Below are 20,179 nucleotides of genomic sequence, written 5' to 3' on the forward strand. Positions count from 1 at the left end.
CCATCATACCTCACCATTGTCCGAAACCTCAACTAACAGCATCAGCCTGGCAATGACTGGCATTTGCCCTCACTCTGGGGCCATTTCCTCATTCTCCCTCTGAAGCACTGGCTCTCATATGCCCAGCTAGCTGGTTGGTTGCCTTTCGAGAGGATCTCGCTGCATAGCCCTGGCTGCACTGTACCAGTCTGACCTCAAGCTGCTGCAATCCTGAGTCTTCCTCCTAAATGCTAGGAATACATGCATGTGCCACCACACTCTCCATTTTGTTTTGGAGTTACCAAATGGCAATTGTCCTGAGAGTCTGCAAATTTCACCGAACTTACCTATCTAGTGAAGTCATTCAGCCCTTTGTTAGGTCACATGCCTGCCTACCCTATAGTGGGAGGACCCTTCATGGATGGCAGCTGAGGGTCCCAGGCCTACAGAAGACACAGGTTTTCTGATCTGACGGTAGCTACAACTTCTCATGATCCCTTTTTTTTTTTTTTTTTTTTTTTTGGTTGTTTTGTTTTTCAAGACAGGGTTTCTCTGTCTTTCCCTGGTTGTCCTGGAACTCACTCTGTAGACCAGGCTGGCCTCAAACTCAGAGAACTACCTACCCCTGCCTCCTGAGTGCTGGGATTAAAGACATGAGCCACCACCCAGCTTTTTGTTTTTTTAGGACATGTTCTTGTATAGCCCAGGCTGGCCTCAAACTTATAGCTGAGGACAACTTTGAACTTCTGATCCTACCTCCTGTGTGCTGGATTGCAGTAGTACCCTACTGTTATGTGGTGCTGGGGACAGAACCCAAGGCTTCATGTATGTTGGGAAAGACTCTCCCTTCCAACTAAGTTATATCCCCAACCCGGGTGGGAGGTGAGGGTGGGGGGATTGTTGTCTGTTTTTTTGAGCCAGGGTCTCACTATCTAGACTAGGCTGACCTTGAACTCACACAGACTTGAGTGCCTCTGCCTCCTGAGTGCTGGGATTAAAAGGCATGCTCCACTACACCCAGCTATTTTGATTTGTTTCGTTTGACAAGGTTTCACTATATAGTCCAAGCTGGCCTGGAACTCATAATCCTCCTGCCTCTGTCTCCTGAGTGTTGGAATTACAGACCTGGGCCAACAGGCTTCGGTTGGCATCTTTATTTCTGATGAATCCCTGCTCCTAGAACAGTTTTAACATCTTCACATATCCTCACAGAAACTGCTGTCTGACTGGATGCCAGGAGAGAACAGGATGCAGGGGATGGGAAGGGAAATAGGCAAAGAAACGCCTCCGTGTCCCAGGGCGCTGGCTCAAACCACAAGGACAATGAAAGGAATCTCTGTGTGCACGAGAGGCCAATATAAGTAATTTGCATAGCATTTACATTCTGTCCGCTAGGGTTACCCAGAAGCCTGAAGAGGAGGTAAGCAGGGCAGAGCAATACAGCAATACAAAAGTACAGACAAAACACTTTAATCTACCAGTGGCACTTAACACTGCACAGGGAGTCACAGCGCCCAGAGGCTTCTTCCAGTTCAGAGAAGTTCCAGAAAGATCTAGAGCTGCTGCTCCCCTGCCTGTGAGATCAAGGGTCAGTAGACAGAAAAAAAGCAGGGGCCCTGCTGTCACTCATAGATCCAGTTCTGCGCACAGCTCTTGTAGTCCACCAGCTCCTCAGGCTGAAACCACAAACTGATCTCCTTCTCCGCACTCTCCACAGAATCGCTGCCATGAATGATGTTCCTGGGTGGAGAGAGGGAATGGTGTTACCAAACGGGAAGAATGAACTTGCCCACAGCCCCTTGCACTCGGCTTTTGATAGCCGATGCTGGCCAGGCTCTCTGTTCAAGAAAGGCATAGCCACTGGGACCAAGCAAATATGGGGGACCCTCCCTCCAAGTCAGCTTCCACCTTCAGAGGCAAGAAGACAAAATTCATGTTTAAAAGTGACTGAAACCTGGTGCAGTGGCCAGTGCCTGTAATCCCAGCATTTGAGAGAGGGGTGGGGGTTGGGAGTATCAGGAATTCAAGAATAGCCTCAACTACATAGCAATTTGGAGGCCAGCTAGCCTACTTGGGACATTGTCTCGAGGAAACAACTAAACTAAAGGCTGAAGAGACGGCTCAGTTTTAAGAGCACTGGCTGGTCCTCTAGAGAACCTGGGTTTAGTTCCCAGGATTCACACGGGGCTCACAACTATCTGTAACTCCAGTTCAGGGGACCCCAGTTCCTTGGGCACCAGTCATGAAAGTACACATCATGCAGGCAAACTATCCATACACATACAGAAAAGTGAAAAATAAAGATGAACTTTAAAGGCTAAAATAAAATGAATTGACCCGCAGATGATATCATGTTCATCTCTAGACTCAGAAGCCCAAATTCTTGTGGCAACTAGCTTAGATTTGGGAAAGGGGTGAAAAGCATCGATTCTTACCTGCCAACTTGAATGCAAAAGTCTCCTCGTATGGTCCCAGGCTTAGAGTCTGCGGGGTTGGTCTCTCCAAGCATCACCCGGCCTGTCTTCACAACATTCAGTCCCTCCCAGACCTCCAAGGACAACAGAAGACACAGTCAAGGAAGAAAAACTCTCTCAGTAGAAAACCTGGTAGCTGGTAATTCAAAACAAAAGGCTCTAGGACTCCCTCATTCAACTAGACAAACAGAATGCCTACTTATGCCAGTACTAAGGATGCTGGTCACCTGGCCCTACTCCTAAGATCAATTCAGATCCATCCAGGTGGCAGCCAGCAACCTTCTTAATGGCACTGAGGTTATCCCACCACCCCAGAGGTAGAGGCAGGTGGATCTCAGTAGGGCCAGCCTGATCTACATAGAGTATTCCAAGACACAGCCAGGGCTTCGTAGAAAGACCCTATGTTGGAAACCCCAAGATATCAGAGATGCCAGTGTCGTGGGATACCTGCCAAGGAACGCTGCACATGGGGTGTAGAACCAGCTCAAGACAGAAGTGTGTCCCAGTCAATACGGAAAGGAGCAGGAGATCAAAGCGCACGTTGGCATCAGACACGGCGATACAGAGTGTGGAGTTTGTCCTGCTGGGTTTAGGTCTTGCTTTGGTTCAGGATTGCCTCACTTTCCTCCTTTTTGGAATGGCAATGTATGTTCATGGTATGTGGAAAGGATGTGACATGCCTTTTCATTTTTATTTGACGGGTGACAGGAGGCCGCCTTGAGTCTCAGAAGAGACTCTGAACTTAGGACTTTGAAACACTGCTGATACTGATGGACTGTGGGGACTTTTGAAGTTGAACTGAATGCATTTTTGCATTAAGATTGGGCTACAGGTCTATGAGGCCAGAAAGTGAAATGTGGTAGTTCAAATAAAAATGGCCCTAAAGGCTTATACAGATTTGAATGCTTAAGCACCAGGGAGTGGCACTTCTTGAGAAGGATTAGTAGATATGGCCTTGTTGGAAGAAGTGTGTCACTTGGGGTGCGCTTTGAGTTTTAAAAGCCCAAGCCAGACCCAATGGCTCCCTTTTCCTGGGGCCTTCAGATCTGGATGTAGAACTCTCAATTTCTCCAGCACCATGTCTGCCTGCACACAGACAGGCCTGCCTGCCATGATGATAATGGACTAACCCACTGGAACTGTAGACAGCTCTAATGAGATGCTTTCCTTTATAAGAGCTGCCTTGGCCATGGTGTCTTTTCACAGCAAGAGGACAGTGACTAAGACTGACCCTGTCTCAAAAGACCAGAACAAATAAATAAAAAGCTAAGTCTGGTACCTCCCATACCTTCCCAGCCCTGGTAACATAACAGCAAACCCTGACATCATATGCTCCCTGAGCACTTCTCACCCCATCCTCCTCTTACCATCCAATCCAACCTTCTTTCTGTACTTTAAAAAGCAAAGTTGTGTCTGGTGCGATGATCCAATTCACTCTCAGTGGAAGAATCAAAAGCTCCAGGGCAGTGTGGACTACCTGAGGCCAGCCTAAACTACATGCTAAATTTCAGGACACAAGGCTAGCCTACATATTAAGACCCTGTCTCAATAAATCATTTTTAGAAAGAAAGAATGAAAACAGATACCCATTTTGTCTCAAAACTGTATCTAAAGTATGTAGGAAGGGGCTTGACATAGAGATACCAAGCTCATTCTTGCTTAAGTCAGTGGTTCTCAACCTTCCTGATGCTGCAACCCTTTAAAATATAGTTTGCATGGGGTTGGGGATTTAGCTCAGTGGTAGAGCGCTTGCCTAGCAAGCGCAAGGCCCTGGGTTCGGTCCCCAGCTCCGAAAAAGAGAAAAAAAAAAAAAATAATATATATATATATATATATAGTTTGCATATGGTGACCCCAACCATAAGATTATTTTTGTTGCTATTTCATAACTATAACTTTGCTACTATTATGAATCATAATGTAAATATCTATGTTTTCTAATCATCTTAGGCGACCCCTGTAAAGGGTCATTCGACCCCAAAGGGGTCTTGACCCACAGGTTAAGAATCAATCAATTAAATGATATTGAAATAAACCAAATCCCCTGTGTTCCATGGGAATTCAGCCAAGCCAGTCTCTCCTGATTTCTCCCAGTCCTGGGTCTCAGCTTGGCAGGCAAATGCACATTTTCTTTGGTGGATCAGACAGACAATTCTCATCCTAACTGGATATCCCATCAGCCTGTTTCCTCTACAATAAAGAGGACCTGGCACCCAAGCAGGAAATGCAACATTCACTCTGCTCTACTCCCAAATGAGTCACTCCATGGACATTGCACAGTCTCACTCACCATAGCAACCACCGGTCCTGAGTGCATGTACTTCACCAGGCCAGAAAAGAAGGGGCGGTCCTTCAGGTCAATGTAGTGCTCCTTGAGAAGATCCTCTGAAGCCTGTTACAGAACAGACAGTGAGAGCTGGCCCCAGGCCCCTAAGAACCAGAAGGCTGGTTTCTTCCCCATATCCCTCCCGCTGTTCGGAACATGAGCTCGCAGCTAGTTAGGTGATCAGATATAACCAGATTCATCTTCCACATGGGGAACAGTGACAGCCACAAAGCGATTCTGAATCTCTAATGCAGCAGGATAAAATAACTTAGAGCTGAACCCAGCCTGCTGAGCGTAGCACTGAACCTGCAATCCCAACACTGGAAGGCAAACACCGGATGTCCACAAGTGTTGAGACCAGCCTAGGCTACAGAGCCATACTCTATCGCTAAAAACAACCCACTGTAAGGAAGGAAAGGAGAGGAATGGTAGGGTGACTTTTTGTTCCCAGAAAGCAGTTCAATCAAAATATTAGATGGAAACAGGAAGACAGTCTCTGTATTAGACAAGTAGTAACTGAACCTGGCCATCTCCAAGGACATTTATTCAAAGGTTAAAGGTCCAATACAATGACCGTATAATTTCCAGAGGTCCCTACCTATGAACTACCTAAAAGTACATGACATCTAGCAACAAATAGTTTTCTAAAGAATGAATTAGGGGCTGAGGATTTAGCTCAGTGGTAGAGCGCTTACCTAGGAAGCGCAAGGCCCTGGGTTCGGTCCCCAGCTCCGAAAAAAAGAACCAAAAAAAAAAAAAAAAGAATGAATTAGATCAGCTGCCCATCAAGAGGAACCAGGTCCAATTCCCAGCATCCACATGGCAGCTTACAACCATCTGTAACCAGTTCTGAGGGACCCAATGACTTCCACAGGCACCAGGTACAAAGTGGTGCACAGACATGCATGCAGGCAAATGCATAAAATGTCTAAAATATTCATATACATAAAACTATTTTAAAGAGAATGAATCAGAGCAGGATGTGGTACTTTGTGCCTGTGATTGCAGCACTCTGGAGTCAGGAGCAAGAAGAGCATGAAATTCAAAGCCATCTCCGTCACATGGTGAATTTGAGGCTCACCTTGGCAACATAAGACCCTATCTCAGTGAGGAGGGTTGGGGGAGAAGGAGGAGGAACAGGGGAGAGAAGAGAAGGAGACATGAGATCCTCACATCGCAAGGCTGGTATGTGGGATGTGGTATGTCATCTCCCATATCCAGAGCAAACATTGTCATAGTTTGAACCTGGCTGGCTGGGCATTCTCTTTGCCGCCACATCTGCACAGTCGTGCAAGGGCCTGCCCAGCAGTCCCCCTTGGATCTTACACGCCTGCACAACTACGTCAGACAAAGCATGTTGCCACTTTAGGAGTACACGCTGGCTGCCAAAAAGCATATTTAGCCAGACAGTGGTGGCGTATGCCTTTAATCCCAATACTTGGAAGGCAGAGACAGGTAGATCTCTTTTGAGTTTGAGGCTAGCTTGGTCTACAGAGTGAATCCCAGAACAGCCAGGGATACAGACACAGAAACCCTGCCTGAAAGAAAAAAATCAAACGAAAGCACATGCTATCCTATCCTTCAGCCGCTGGTTGGTCATCACTTGCCAAATCAAACACACACAAAACAGGGATGCAGTCTGACCCTGCCTATTCTACTGCAGGGCAGGAAGAAGCACCAGCTAACACACACAGATTTGACTTCCCTTCCCATGACTCCCAATTCTGTTAACGGACTCCAACAACCTTTAGCCTTCAAGACTGAGCACACTTTGTTGGGGTGGGGAAAGCTCGGGCTTCCCTTTGTTTCTCCAGCCCATTGTTGATGGAAGAGCCCATTAGACATGGCAGACACCTCTTCTCCCCTTCCTCACCAAACCTATATCCTCACCAGAAACATGAGGGTAAGCGAGAAAAATGTTCTTAGGCCAGAGAAACTCAAGTTACGATGCCGGCCGTTTCACTGTCTGTGTTACCAGACACACTATCTGACCTCCTTAAGCCTCAGGTTCCTCCTAGCAACCGTGAGGACAGGAGTAAGTACCTCTCAGAGCTGTCGTGAGAAATGGAGAAGAAAGCACGTACCCGCCATAGCCTACTGTGCTTAATGAACGACTGGATCACTTTGCTGCACCCCAGGACCCACACAAGCCCACATCTGGCTCTCGCTATTCTATCACGTTCTCCCTTAGCATTAACAATAGTCTGCTCCTTACACTAAAACTCATGCAGCAAAACGGGGGCTGCAGAGACGGCTCAGGGGGCTGCTCTTGCAGAGGTCCCGAGTTTGGGTCCCAGCACCCACATCAGGTGTCTCACAACTTGCAACCCCAGTTCCTAGGGCTCTGATACCATTTTCTGATCACGTGCACCTATACATACATGGTGCACATTACAACAGACAGGCGCACCTACATATACATTAATATAAATTTTAATTTTTTTTTTTTTTTTTGGAACTGAGGACCAAACCCAGGGCCTTGAGCTTGCTAGGCAAGCGCTCTACCACTGAGCTAAATCCCCAACCCCTAATTTTAATTTTTTTAAAGTTTCATGTATGAGTGTTCTGCTGCATGTACACCTGCAAGCCAGAAGAGGGCATCAGATCCCTTTATAGATAGTCATAAACCACTATGTGGTTGCTGGGAATTGAACTCAGGACCTCTGGAAGAGCACCTAATACTCTTAACCGCTGACTCATCTCTGCTGTCCCTAAGTATAAATTTTTAAAAAACCAACACTGCGTCTGGGCATGGTGGTATACCCCTTTAATCCCGGCACTCTGGAGGCAGAGGAAGAGGCAGAGGCAACACTCTGTGAGTTTGTGGCCAGCCTGGTCTACAAAGCAGGCTCCAAGCTAACCAGGGCTATACATAAAAACAACAGCAAAATAATAACAACAAATCACATTTAAAATGTACAAGGAACCAAAATTGTAGTATTTTAATGGGGAAAAAAAAATCATCCCCCTAATACACTTGCACTGAGAATTAGAATTCACACTTCATGGACTTGTCTGACAAGGGCTCAGTCTTCGGCATTTACTGGAATACTGTCATCTGAGTGGGTGGCATGGACATAATCACAGAAAGTGATTGGATGATTAGGACCAGTTGTGCCATACAACTATGTATAGATTTCATAGGGATGTCAGAATTGCTTCCCTTCCCTCTGTTCTGTCAGAAGCACCCCACAAGCAAAACTGCAGATTTCTCCCCCAAAGCCCGACTTACCACGCCTGATTTACACGAGGCACTATCAGTCAGTAATTAGTAAAGCAAAGACCTTCTTCCCGACAACCTACTTCAAGGGTAAGGTGTAGGAGTTAGAAGGATAGTCTCTAAAATTATCCGTTTAGAAGGCTAAAGACCAAGAGCTCTAAAACACGCAGAGCTGAGTCAGAAATTACAGCTCTGCAGTAATATGAGGGACTTCATGCTGTTATGGAGGAAGAGAGACTATTTTTGAAAGCCCTAAATGACTTGGTTTGTTCCAAGACTCAGCCTGCATGCTTAGTCACTGAGAGGTTTTCAGGCTCCAAGACGCCCTACCATGGAGACGTCTAGACAGGAGACAAGGCAACCACGGAAGTTACTCTGCAGTGTTCCACTATGCCCCCCAAAGATTCAAAACAGGAAGAGTGAGGTCCACTCACCTGTATAAATTTCAAACCAACCAGGCGGAATCCCTTCTGCTCGAATCGCTTGATGATCTCTCCCACAAGCCCCCGCTGGACCCCATCAGGCTTGATGGCGATGAAGGTACGCTCGCTGTTGGCCATGGTCCTGGGGACAGGCAGGCAGGGAAGTGAGACAGGGCTGAAAAGATGTTCAGTGTGATCCTTTTCGAGCGGATTACTACCATAAAACTGGCTTTCATCTCTTACGCCTACCCTAAGTCTCTCTAGTAAAACCCCAATCCCTGCCCAGTTCATTCAGCCATGGATTAATATCCTGAAATGAGGAAGGGCTCAAAAACAGAAAATGTAATGTCTATTCCATTTGATTTAGTAAGGTCCCATTGCCCTTCTATTGTGCCCTTAACAGTGTGGTAGAACTTAGGAAGGAGATGTAAAACTAAGGCCTGCACACACCAAAAAGACAGCACTTTTTTCAGTGACACACATCAGGGGAACCGGCACTGGTGTGGCTTTCCCAGTCAAAGTTACATCTGGAACAAGACAGTCTGACCTACGACGTTCAAGCGTTTTAGAGAATAGGTCATGACAACCATCTTTGTTTTTTACAAAGAATGGAATTTCCCAGCCCTACGCAATTTGGGACACATCTTGGGATGTAATGAGAAAAACCAAGCCTGAGGAATCATGGCAGTAATTCCATCCCTAGGAAGGCTAAGGCAAAAAGGTAAAAAATTCCAGGCCAGCCTAGGCAACGTAAGACCCTGACTCAAAAAACAAACAAACAATGACTATGTTCTATTATAGATTGGGGAGGGGGACTCAGAAGACCCAAGGCCTTGGGAGCTATTGGCAATGAATGGTTGGGAGGTCATTTTCTTCATTGGTGTAGCCATGGGTAAACTGTCCATGCCACAGTAAATAACTCCTCTATCCATCAAACAAGCAACTCCAATTAAACTCAATCACATACACACACACACACACACACACACACACACACACACACACACACGACAAAAATAGCAGACATGAAACTTCTTAGAAGGAATTCAGGCAAGATGAGGGGAGGTAAAATGACTAAATATATCACATACATATAATTGTCAGAAAATAAAAAGATAAAAATTTGAAAGTCCATTAAGAATAGCAAAATAGCAATTAACATTTATTAAACTATGTATTATGGGAAAAGGGCAATGATTACTGTGACTAACCAGTGAACTGTGGATTGTAAGAGAACCACAGCACAATACCTAACATGGGACATTATCCAGGAAGGAAGACTTTTGGAGAACATCCATTCCAGAATGTTCCATTTCCAGGGAACACTGTCTCACAAGATGAAAGGAGACTCCACCCTGAAAGACAATACCTCAGAGGATAGCAACCCCAGCCTGGATCTGTCTTTCTAAACTTGGGATAACCTCTAATTGTATACCTTAAGAATGAGGCCTGAGCCAGCTAGATGGCTCAGGGGATCATGAGTTGTACCACAAGCATAAGTTTGATCCCACGAACCCACTCCACAAAGTTATCTTCTGGTGTTCACATGTGAGCCAAGGCATGCATGAACAAGCGCACACAAACAATAATAAATAACCTTTTAATGATCATTTTGTTGGTGTCTTCCTCCCCCTCCCGCCTCCCCTGTCTGTAACCTGTAACCTGCATAGTTGATCTAAGCCAATACACCCAGCTTTGATACTAAGTCACAGGGCCTCGCAGTCAATAGGAGCAAAGAGCATGCCTTAAGTGGCAATCACGCCTTCCAAAAAGAGAAAAGACAGAACCCACAGACTAGCTGGAGAATGTCTGAAGGAACGTGAAGCAAGCACTGATTACTCAGAAATGGCCTGCCATGCCACCAGAAACAACTAACAACTGATCTCTCTCTCTCTCTCTCTCTCTCTCTCTCTCTCTCTCTCTCTCTCTCTCTCTCTCTCTCTCTCTCTCCACACACACACACACACACACACACACACACACACACACACACACACACACACACACACACACATTCAACTCATTCATTTATTCATTCATTCAGCAAGCACCGCCGAAGTACCAGCTCTGTGCCCAACACCGGTCTGGAAAGAGAATAAGGCACAGCCCTGCCGTGCAGCTTGACAGGAACTGCAGCCACGGACAAAGGCGAGCCCACGTGGTGTGTCAAGCTGACAGGTCTGTACCTGTCCACAGCCTGCCATCTCCCGCAACACCTCTAGGAGAATGCACCCTTTATTTAACGCCCACCGCCCTCTCCACTCACCTAGACCCTCAACCTGTCTCCTTTCCCTCTCAGCACCCGAACCCCTCTCACCCCTTCTGACGCCCGGTCTTTAACTCTGGTGGCGACTGCCCGCACCGGAAACGCGCCCTGGCCTTACGTGGTTCCCTACAGCTGCAAGCTCGGAACTTTCATACAGTTCTGATTCAGGGGAGCCCTTTTGGCGGTACACCGCCGATCCCTGCTTCCTCTGGGGAGTAGGATGTCATTCTAGGGAGCACTCTCCCGGTGTCTAACTTCCGACACTGGGTGTGGTGTTTTGGGTCCCCACCCCCACCCACCCACTGGCTGGCGGCCATCTTTTGTTTCTCCCCTCCCGCCGTGTGACTCACTTCCTTCGTTCCCGAGAAAATTTGGTTTCCCGAGAGGTGGCGCTCACACTGCGTGAAGTCACAACCAGAGCTTCAGTAGCCGTGTCATTCCACCTTCCCTTCCTCCTGTCAAACAACAAATGTACTGAATACTATATGCCTGACACCTAGGGTGGAAGCAGTGAGCTTACTTGGGGCTTACTGGTAAGGGTTAGAATTGAGGCAAACAATAAAAAGAAAATTGAGAGCGAATATACGGTGCAAGTGCTGTGAAGAAAGAAGAGCAGAGAAAAAAAAAATAAGGTTGGGAAATCTCTGCAGAAGTGATAATCAAATAGACCTACATGAAGGCAGGAAGCCTATTATTACCTGAGAGCCAAGAATTACAGTGAATACCTGATGCTTGGAAACGCAGAAGGAGGGTTTTCTATCATTATTATTATTATTGTTGTATTGTAGGGTCTCATTATGTAGTCCTGACTGTCCTGGAACTCACTATGTAGACCAGGCTGGCCATGGCCTCGCAGAGATTCCCTCTAGGATTAAAAGAGTGGGCAACCACATCTGGCATTGTTTATGTATTTGTTTATTTGTTAAGATGTGTTTATTTTGGGGTTGGGGATTTAGCTCAGTGGTAGAGCGCTTGCCTAGGAAGCGCAAGGCCCTGGGTTCGGTCCCCAGCTCCGAAAAAAAGAACCAAAAAAAATAAATAAATAAAAAAATAAAAAAAAAAGATGTGTTTATTTTATGTATGAGTGCTCTATCTGCGTGGATAATTGCATGCCAGAAGAAAACGTCAAATCTGGTTACAGTTGGTTGCTGAGGATTGAACTCAGGACCTCTGGAAGAGCAGTCAGTGCTCTTAACCACTGAGCCATCTCTCCAACCCCTTATTATTTATTCAGGCGTACACGTGTATGTCTATGTATGAAGCAGTCAGGTTCCCCGGAGCCGGAGTTACAGTTGCGAGTGATCTGATGTGAGTGCTAGGAACGGAACTTGGGTTTTCTACAAGAACAGTGTGTGCTCTATCACCGCTGAACTAGCTCTCCAGCACACATGATTTTTTTGTTTGTTTGCTTGCTTTTTGTCTTTTGTTTTAATGGAGGGACTGGGGTGTTGGTCAATGAGAAGGGCCTCGCCTGGATGGATTCACAGCATTGGGAAGCCTGAAGCAAGAACATCAAGACTTACAGGCCACCTGGATGACATAGAGAGAGTATGTCTCCCACAAAACAAGCCCGTGGGAGCACAAGGTTGGCAGAACGGCTCTGTGATTTCGAGGCAAGCCTGGTCTCCATAGTGAATTCCAGGCTAGCCAACACAACATAGTAAAAGCTTATCGCAAAAAAACAAAACAAACAGTCAAACACACACAGTCTAATCACAAAATGGGCAAAAGACAAGAATAGACATTTCATAGGCAGAATATATGTACAGATAATGGGGAAAGGAGGAAAGGAAGTCTATTATCATAGCTCAGTGGGTAGAATTCTTGCTTAGCTTGCACAAAGCCTTGGGTTCAACCCCCAACATTACCTAGATTGGATACAGATTCACTATATTAACCAGGCCTGTAATCCAACACATCCAAAATCAAAAGTTCAAGATCATTCTTAGCCACACAGTGAGTTTGAGGTTGGCCTAGACTATTTGAGACTGATTCAAGAAGAAAAAAGAAAAAAAAATACCAGACATGTAGCTCATACTTGTAATCCCAGAACCTTCAGGGCTGAAGAAAGGGTCACCTTGAATTCAAGGTCAGTGTTGCTTATGCATGGGTTTCCAGACCAACACACGTGTGCACGCGTACACACACACACACACACACACACACACACACACACACACTTTTAATTTCATTAGCCATTAGAGAAATATGAATTAAATCCATGATGAGATATCAGTACAATTATAAAGAAGGTAAAGTAGAACATAGGAAATATTTTCAGCATTTGGGAAGCTAAATCAAGAGGGTTAAAACTGTAAGGGCAGCCTGAACTACAACAGCAAAAACTTGGCTTAAAGCTGGTTGTGGGGGTTGGGGATTTAGCTCAGTGGTAGAGCGTTTGCCTAGCAAGCACAAGGCCCTGGGTTCGGTCCCCAGCTCCGAAGGAAAAAAAAAAAAAAGCTGGCTGTGATGGGGGCAGGAAGAGCTTGAAGTCATCCTAGGCTACTTAACAAATTTGAAGTCAGCTTGGGTTACATAACACCCTATCTTTAAAAGTAAATTCCCCACCCAAAAAGGAGGGGTCAGAATGATAGCACTAAATATTATTGATGAGGTGAAATAGGATCTAGATTCTTTTTCCTTAAGATTTATTTAGGGGTTGGGGATTTAGCTCAGTGGTAGAGCGCTTGCCTAGCAAGCGCAAGGCCCTGGATTCGGTCCCTAGCTCCGGGAAAAAAAAAAAAAAGATTTATTTATTTATTTATTCTATATAAGTACACCGTAGCTGTCTTCAGACACACCAGAAGAGGTCATCAGATCTCATTATAAATGGTTGTGTGCCGCCATGTGATTGCTGGGATTTGAACTCAGGACCTTTGGAAGAACAGTCAGTGCTCTTAACCACTGAGCCATCTCTCCAGCCCAGGATCTAGATTCTTAATTGGAATTTAAATTTTCTGACTGAAAAAAAATTTGCTTGCTGGTTGAGGATGCAGAACATTAGTAGAGCATATACAGAAAGAACCCTGAGCTCAATCTTAAACTGAAAAGAAAAAAATTGATCTGTACATGGGACTTGCCTGTAGTCCCAGGTCCTCTGGATGCTGACGCAAAAGAATCACTTTAGCTTAGGGCCAGCCTTGGAAACACAATGAGAAAAATAAAAGACTTATATTGTAGCAAAAATTCATTTACATAGCATTCTTTTGGTGTGGTGGATCAGATCTAGGGTGTCACAAATACTAAGTATCTATGCTACCACTAAGCTGCATATATCTTCAGCCTGTGTAAAACATTGTTAAATAACAAGAAATTGGGAATGAATGAGTGGTTATCAGGAGTTCCAGGTAGATACAGGGTACAAATATGTCTCCATAAAGAGATACTATAAGGAAATCCTGGAATAAATGATTCTGGGTTAGGGGATTGAGATATGGCGCCCAAGCTAACTCAGTCTCTTGGGGACTAGAACTTCCGGTATGAGTCACCATGCCTAGCCCATTTCAGAAAACATTAGTTGTTGCTTTTTGTTTGATTAGTTAGTTAGCTAGTTCATTGTTGGCTTTGTTTATTTGTGGTTTGTTTGGAAATGGCCTCCCTATGTAGATCAGGCTGGCCTCAAATGTACTATGTTACTGGTCTAGTTCTGTATCTTGAGTGTGATGGCAATTGCTCAAACGTACACATGTAACAAAGCTCTGAGAAATCATAAATGTATGACTTTAGGGGGGGACTGACAAGAGCTGAATGCATGTGGGTAACAAGGATGACGGTTTTCTGATTTGTGTTTGTTTTACTTAGCTCGGGACTTTTGTTTTCCTTGTTGTTGTGTGGAAGAATTTGTTCTATGTAGTACTTCATTCACTACGTAGCCCAAGCTGGCCTCCAATTTACAGCATTTCCTCCTTATCCCTGGCTAGCCTGGAACTCACTATGTGCACCAGGCTGGTCTTGAACTCAGAGATCTTCCTGCTTCTGCCTCCTGAGTTCTGGAATAATAGGCATGTGCCACCACTGCCTGACTTTAAGTTGCCTCTTTAAGGCTATTTGATCACAGTAACAGTAGCTAAAATTAATATACCCGGTCTGTCTTAGTTGCCTTATAAAAGAAAATATTTAATCTGGGGATCACTGTTGCAGAAGGTTAGTGTGGGAGCACGGCAGCACCCTGGAGCGCCTGGAGCAGCCACTGAGAGCTCACATCCTGATCTGCAAGAAAAAGGAAGAGAGGGGGAGATAACTGGGAATGGCATGTGCTTGTGAAACCTCAAAACCCACAGCTCCTCCAAGAAGACTACATCTCCTAACCCTTCCCAAATAGTTCCAACTGGGAACCAAGCATTCAAATATATAAACCTGGGAAGGGCCAATCTCACTCATACCACCACTTTGTCCCAAAAACAACCACAGAACAGCAGCAACAAAACAGAAAGGTGGGTCTGACAGAACAGCCCTTCAATCCCAGGAACTTGGCAGGCTGAGACAAAAGGATCACAAATCCAAGGGCGCCAGTGTTACAGAGTGACTTTACGCCAGCCCGGGGAATTCTGTGAGACACTGTTTCAAAATATAAAGCACATAGACAGCTCAGGATGTAAGCAAGCTCTGTAGCAGAGCATTCTGGCATGCAGGAGCCTCTGGGTTTAGTCACCAGGACAACAAATGGCTCTAACTTTTCTTCACAGTGTTTCATCTTGAAAACCTTTCCAGTAACATAAGCAGTATCCTAGCCAAATCTGAGTAGAGGTCCCTGAGGAGAGTGCCTCAGGCTGCTGCCCAGCCTGTGATGTCCCATCACACTCTGCCAGTGGCAGAAAAAAAAATTAGTTGAGACTAAAATAGTAGTCCAAATGACAAAGATGGCTTACAAGCAGTGCTGACTGAAGAGCAAGGTATACTTGGTTTCAGAATATACATTTACATTGATGAGCCCAGGTCCGGGTGAGGGTTAAAATGTAGAACATGAGAGAAAGAAGGAATCAATGTGGCCTTCCTGGGGTTTTTGCCATCTTTGGAAAGGGGCTGTGCCTAATGGTGCACACCTGTAATCCCAGTACCAGAAGCAGGAGGATGGAGTTCAAGGTCGTCTTTAGCTACATAGTGGGTTCAAAGCTAATCTAGGATCCTTAAGAACTTGTCTCAAAAAAGAGCAACAAAATAAAATCACCTTCTTGCTGGTTGGGGTGCACTTCCATTGGATCTGTATACAAAAAGGCCACGTGGGCATTCACTAAAACTCAGGTCTGTCATGAAGCCTGAGAGTCTGAGGTTTCCAGACCTGTTGGTCAGTATACTCTTTAAGGTCCTAGCAGAGCTGGGGTCTTGTTTTTTTTTTTTTTTTACCTTTGTGTGTGCTGGGGTAGCTGTTATTTTATATTTGCTTTTATTTTTAATTATTTAAAAATTTTAAATACATTTAGGGTGGAGGGATATGCACCTTGGTGTGCATGTAGAGACCAGAGGACAATTTGAAGGAGCCCATGTGATCCCTCTGTGTTGCACATTCTGGGTCAAACTGAGGTCAGAAGACTTGGCAAGAAGAGCTTTAACCTACTGAGCCATCTCACTGGCTTGTTATGTTTTTCCGCCAGGTTCTTTTGAAGTATTTAAGCTTTGTTAGAAGTTGGGAGATTCACTGGGCAGACGCTAAGGAGCCAGGATAAGAACCGGAAGGCCTCACGGCTTCCCGGAAGCATGCTAATTACATGACTCTCCCCCATCTTCCTTCCTAACCCTGCACAACCCACCTGGGCTTCCCCTGCAAATGTTCCATGGCCCAACTCAAAACACTCTAAGAATTTAAAGTTAAAAGAAAGTTTTATGGCCATGGTATTAGGGTTCTCTAAAGGAACAGAACTGATAGAATGACTGTGTAAGAGAATGTATTCGCATGATTTATTAGAATGGCTTACAGGCTCTGACCCCCCTACTGCGACTACCACTGTCTTGCTGACACAAGGACCATGACTCTGGTAGTTGTTCGGTCCAGGAGACTGGATGTCTCGGCTGGTCTTCTGTCTATTTTGGAATCAGAAGAAGGAGGTTTCATACTACCAAAGGAACACCTCTGCGGCAGGATAGATGATCTGGCCAGTGAGAGAAAAAGCTGGCAGGCAAAAAAGCAAACAACTTCCTTCTTCCATGTCTTTGTATGTGGGGTCGCCGCATCATAAATAATCAAAGTATGACATGTCAGATTTAGAGTGTGTCTTCCCACCTCAAGAGAGCCAATCAAGACAGTCCTTCACAGGCATGCCCAGCTGCTCCATTTCTATTTGATCCCAGATGTAGACAACAAAGATTAGCCACCACTGGCTCATTAACCTGTCCCCTGGTCAGAAGCCTTGGTCAGGGATTTCAGACTGACTTGAAACACCCAGCATGGAATTCACTGTCTCCACTGACCGACCACACAATTGGTGTGCCTTTCCTACATAACTCTTTTTACTGTTTTGTTTTGTGCTTTTGTGTCACTAAGAATCAAACCCAAGGCTTCATCTGTGCTAGGCAAGCAGTTTCCACTGTACTCGGTCCCCAACCCCCCCCTTTTTTTTTTTGGTTCTTTTTTTTGGAGCTGGGGACCGAACCCAGGGCCTTGCGCTTCTAGGTAAGCGCTCTACCACTGAGCTAAATCCCCAGCCCCACCCAACCCCTTTTTACTTCTCTGTTTTTTCTTTTAAATTTTGAGACAGGGTCTCGCTAACATCGTCCAGGTTAGCCTAGAACATATTCTGCAGCTCACAGCTTACAAACCTCCTTCAGACTCCCAAGTGCTAGGACTTATAGTCACCTAAGTGTCTATATTAGTCAGGGTTCTCCAGAGCAGCACTTCTCAACCTACGGGTTACAAACTCGGGGGGGGGGTCCCACATATCAGATATTTACAGTACAACCCATAACAATAACAAAGTTATACTTGTGGAGTAGGAACAAAATAATATTGTGTCTGGGGGAGTCACCACCACATGAAGAACTGTATTAAAGGGTCGCAGCATTTGGAAGGTTGAGGGCCACTGCTATAGAGGAACAGAACTTACAGAATAAACCTATAGATAGATAGATAGATAGATAGATAGATAGATAGATAGATAGATAGATAGATAGATAATTAGATAGACAGACAGACAGACAGACAGACAGACAGACAGACAGACAGACAGACAGGAAGGGGGTGTATTAGAGTAGCTTATGGACTTGTTCCAGCTAGTCCAGCAATGGCTGTCTACCAACAGAAGCCTTAGCTGTCCGGTCCATGCAGCCAATATCTCAGGTGCTCTTCAGTTTACATCAGAATCCCAGAGAAGTAGGTTTTAATGCCAGTGAAAAGATGAATTTGCCGGTGGCTGGAGAGATGGCTCAGTGGTTAAGAGCACTGACTGTTCTTCCAGAGGTCCTGAGTTCAAATCCCAGCAACCACATGGTGGCTCACAACCATCTGTAACAGAATCTGATGCCCTCTTCTGGTGTGTCTGAAGACAGCTACAGTGTACTTACATGTAGTAAATAAATAAATCTTTAAAAAAAAATAAAAAAGAAAAGAAATGAAATTGCCAGGGAGAATGAGACCAAGCAGGCAAAGAGCAAGCTTCCTTCTTCTGTGTCCTTGATATAGGTTCCAGCAGAAATTGGAGCCCAGATTAAAAGTGGCTCTTCCCGGGCTGGAGAGATGGCTCAGCGGTTACGAGCACTGACTGCTCTTCCAGAGGTCCCGAGTTCTAATCCCAGCAACCACATGGTGGCTCACAACAATCTGTAATGAGATCAGATGCCCTCTTCTGGTGTGTCCGAAGACAGTGACTTATATATAATAAATAAATAAATCTTTAAAAAAAAAAGTGGCTCTTCCCACTTCAAATGACTTAATTAAGAAAAAAAATCCCAGGGGTTGGGGATTTAGCTCAGTGGTAGTGCGCTTGCCTAGGAAGCGCAAGGCCCTGGGTTCGGTCCCCAGCTCCGGAAAAAAAAAAGAACCAAAAAAAAAGAAAAAAGAAAAAAGAAAAAAAGAAAAAAAATCCCTCCCAGGCGTGGCCAGCCACTTGGGTTTTTTTTTTTTTTTTTTCTTTTCTTTTTTTCGGAGCTGGGGACCGAACCCAGGGCCTTGCACTTGCTAGGCAAGTGCTCTACCACTGAGCTAAATCCCCAACCCCTACTTGGGTTTTAATTAGTCCAGATGTTGTTGATCTCACAACCAAGAACAGCCATCACACTAGCTAAACATGTTGTTTGAATACATTAAAATATAATAAAATAATAAAGGGAGCTTATTTACTGAACTTCATCAATGATATCAACTATTATCAAAGGGGCCAGTGAGTAAAGGTGCTGGTCACTAAGGCTGATGGCCTGAGTTTGATCAGAATTCACATATTGGAAAGAGAGTTATCCTCTGACCTTCACACGGGTGCCACCTCCCCCAATAAAGAACCATAAAAATTAAAAATAGAAAGAAGGAAAGAGTAGGCAGGTTTATGCCTGTGATCCCAACAACTTGGGAGACTAAGGTAGGGTATTAAGAGTTCAAGACCAGCCTCAGTTACATAGCAAGTTGCAGACAAGCCTAAAGTACATGACACATTGTCCCCCAAAGTAAAAAAAAAAATTCAAAAAAATCAGATGTAACAACACACACTAGAAAATGAACCAATGAGGATTTTTTTCCCCATTCATTAACAGAGAAAAAGACCAAAAGACATGGCCCTGTTTGTTCATGTTTACACTGGTACCAGAAGAGCTGTGATTCAGACCTTCACCAGGTCAGCTAACATCTGGAGATCAGACAGAGAAGCTGGAATGAGAGAAGTCTACAGGAGACATCGGGCACCATCAATGATCGAAGTGTGACACGTCATAATTTCTGGATTCATACGGTCAGGGAACGTGTTTTTGAAGGATTCCTAGGGTACACTGACACTGATTCGCACCTGATTAGAACAGGGAGTCTTAGATGTGCACTTAAGGTAATGACGGTGCTTAAGAGCATGGGTGTGTTTTCAAAACATATAGGTGTGACTTATGGGTCTGTCACCACTTTAGGAATGTGGCCTTGGATGAGTTACTCAACGTGCCTAAGTGTCAATTTCTAGAGTTGGTCAAGGAGGATAATAGCCCCTACATCGTAAGGTTGTTGTGTGGGTTATATAAAGTAACCTGAGTTATATAAAGTAACCCAGTGAAGATTTAACAGAGTGATACACGGCAGTAAGTGTCAGCCTTGGAAACTGACGATGCCATAGTGGTGGGAATAGGAGCCACTGAGGAGCTGGCTAGAGCATCGTGGTCTAGGGTGACATCATCAGTGGACGGCTGAGGTAGAAAGTGTTCAGCCATGGGGCTGGAGAGATGGCTCACATGTCTGGAACACTAAAGCTGTGGGGAGCAGAGACAGAAGAATCTCTGAGGCCTTTTGGCCACCTGTCTAGCTCCAGGTTCAGTGAGGAAACCAATGCTCTGTTCTGCCCTCTACAGGTGCAGGTGTGCACCTGGAGAGAGAGA

At 45.1% G+C, this 20,179-nt stretch overlaps 1 protein-coding gene across 4 annotated transcripts; it reads right to left on the reverse strand.

The window, feature by feature from the left end:
• Positions 1 to 1,433: 1,433 nt before the first annotated feature.
• Nme1 (NME/NM23 nucleoside diphosphate kinase 1) lies at positions 1,434 to 10,848 on the reverse strand. 4 transcript variants are annotated; one of them, XM_087569650.1, is made up of 5 exons: positions 10,806 to 10,848; positions 8,434 to 8,563; positions 4,744 to 4,845; positions 2,415 to 2,527; positions 1,434 to 1,719 (listed from the first exon to the last, which is right to left on the reverse strand). In XM_087569650.1, the coding sequence occupies exons 2-5, from the start codon at positions 8,557 to 8,559 to the stop codon at positions 1,602 to 1,604; spliced, it is 459 nt and encodes a 152-aa protein (XP_087425776.1). In that variant the 5' UTR covers positions 8,560 to 8,563; positions 10,806 to 10,848; the 3' UTR covers positions 1,434 to 1,601. The 4 variants fall into 4 exon arrangements, with proteins under 4 accessions (XP_087425776.1, XP_087425773.1, XP_087425774.1 ...); XM_087569647.1 differs by having other exon boundaries at positions 10,688 to 10,848; XM_087569648.1 differs by lacking the exon at positions 10,806 to 10,848 and adding an exon at positions 10,484 to 10,571.
• Between the last annotated feature and the right edge of the window lie 9,331 nt (positions 10,849 to 20,179).

Source organism: Rattus norvegicus, chromosome 10, assembly GCF_021556685.1.
Source record: "Rattus norvegicus strain SHRSP/BbbUtx chromosome 10, alternate assembly SHRSP_T2T, whole genome shotgun sequence".
Taxonomy (NCBI): Eukaryota; Metazoa; Chordata; class Mammalia; order Rodentia; family Muridae; genus Rattus; species Rattus norvegicus.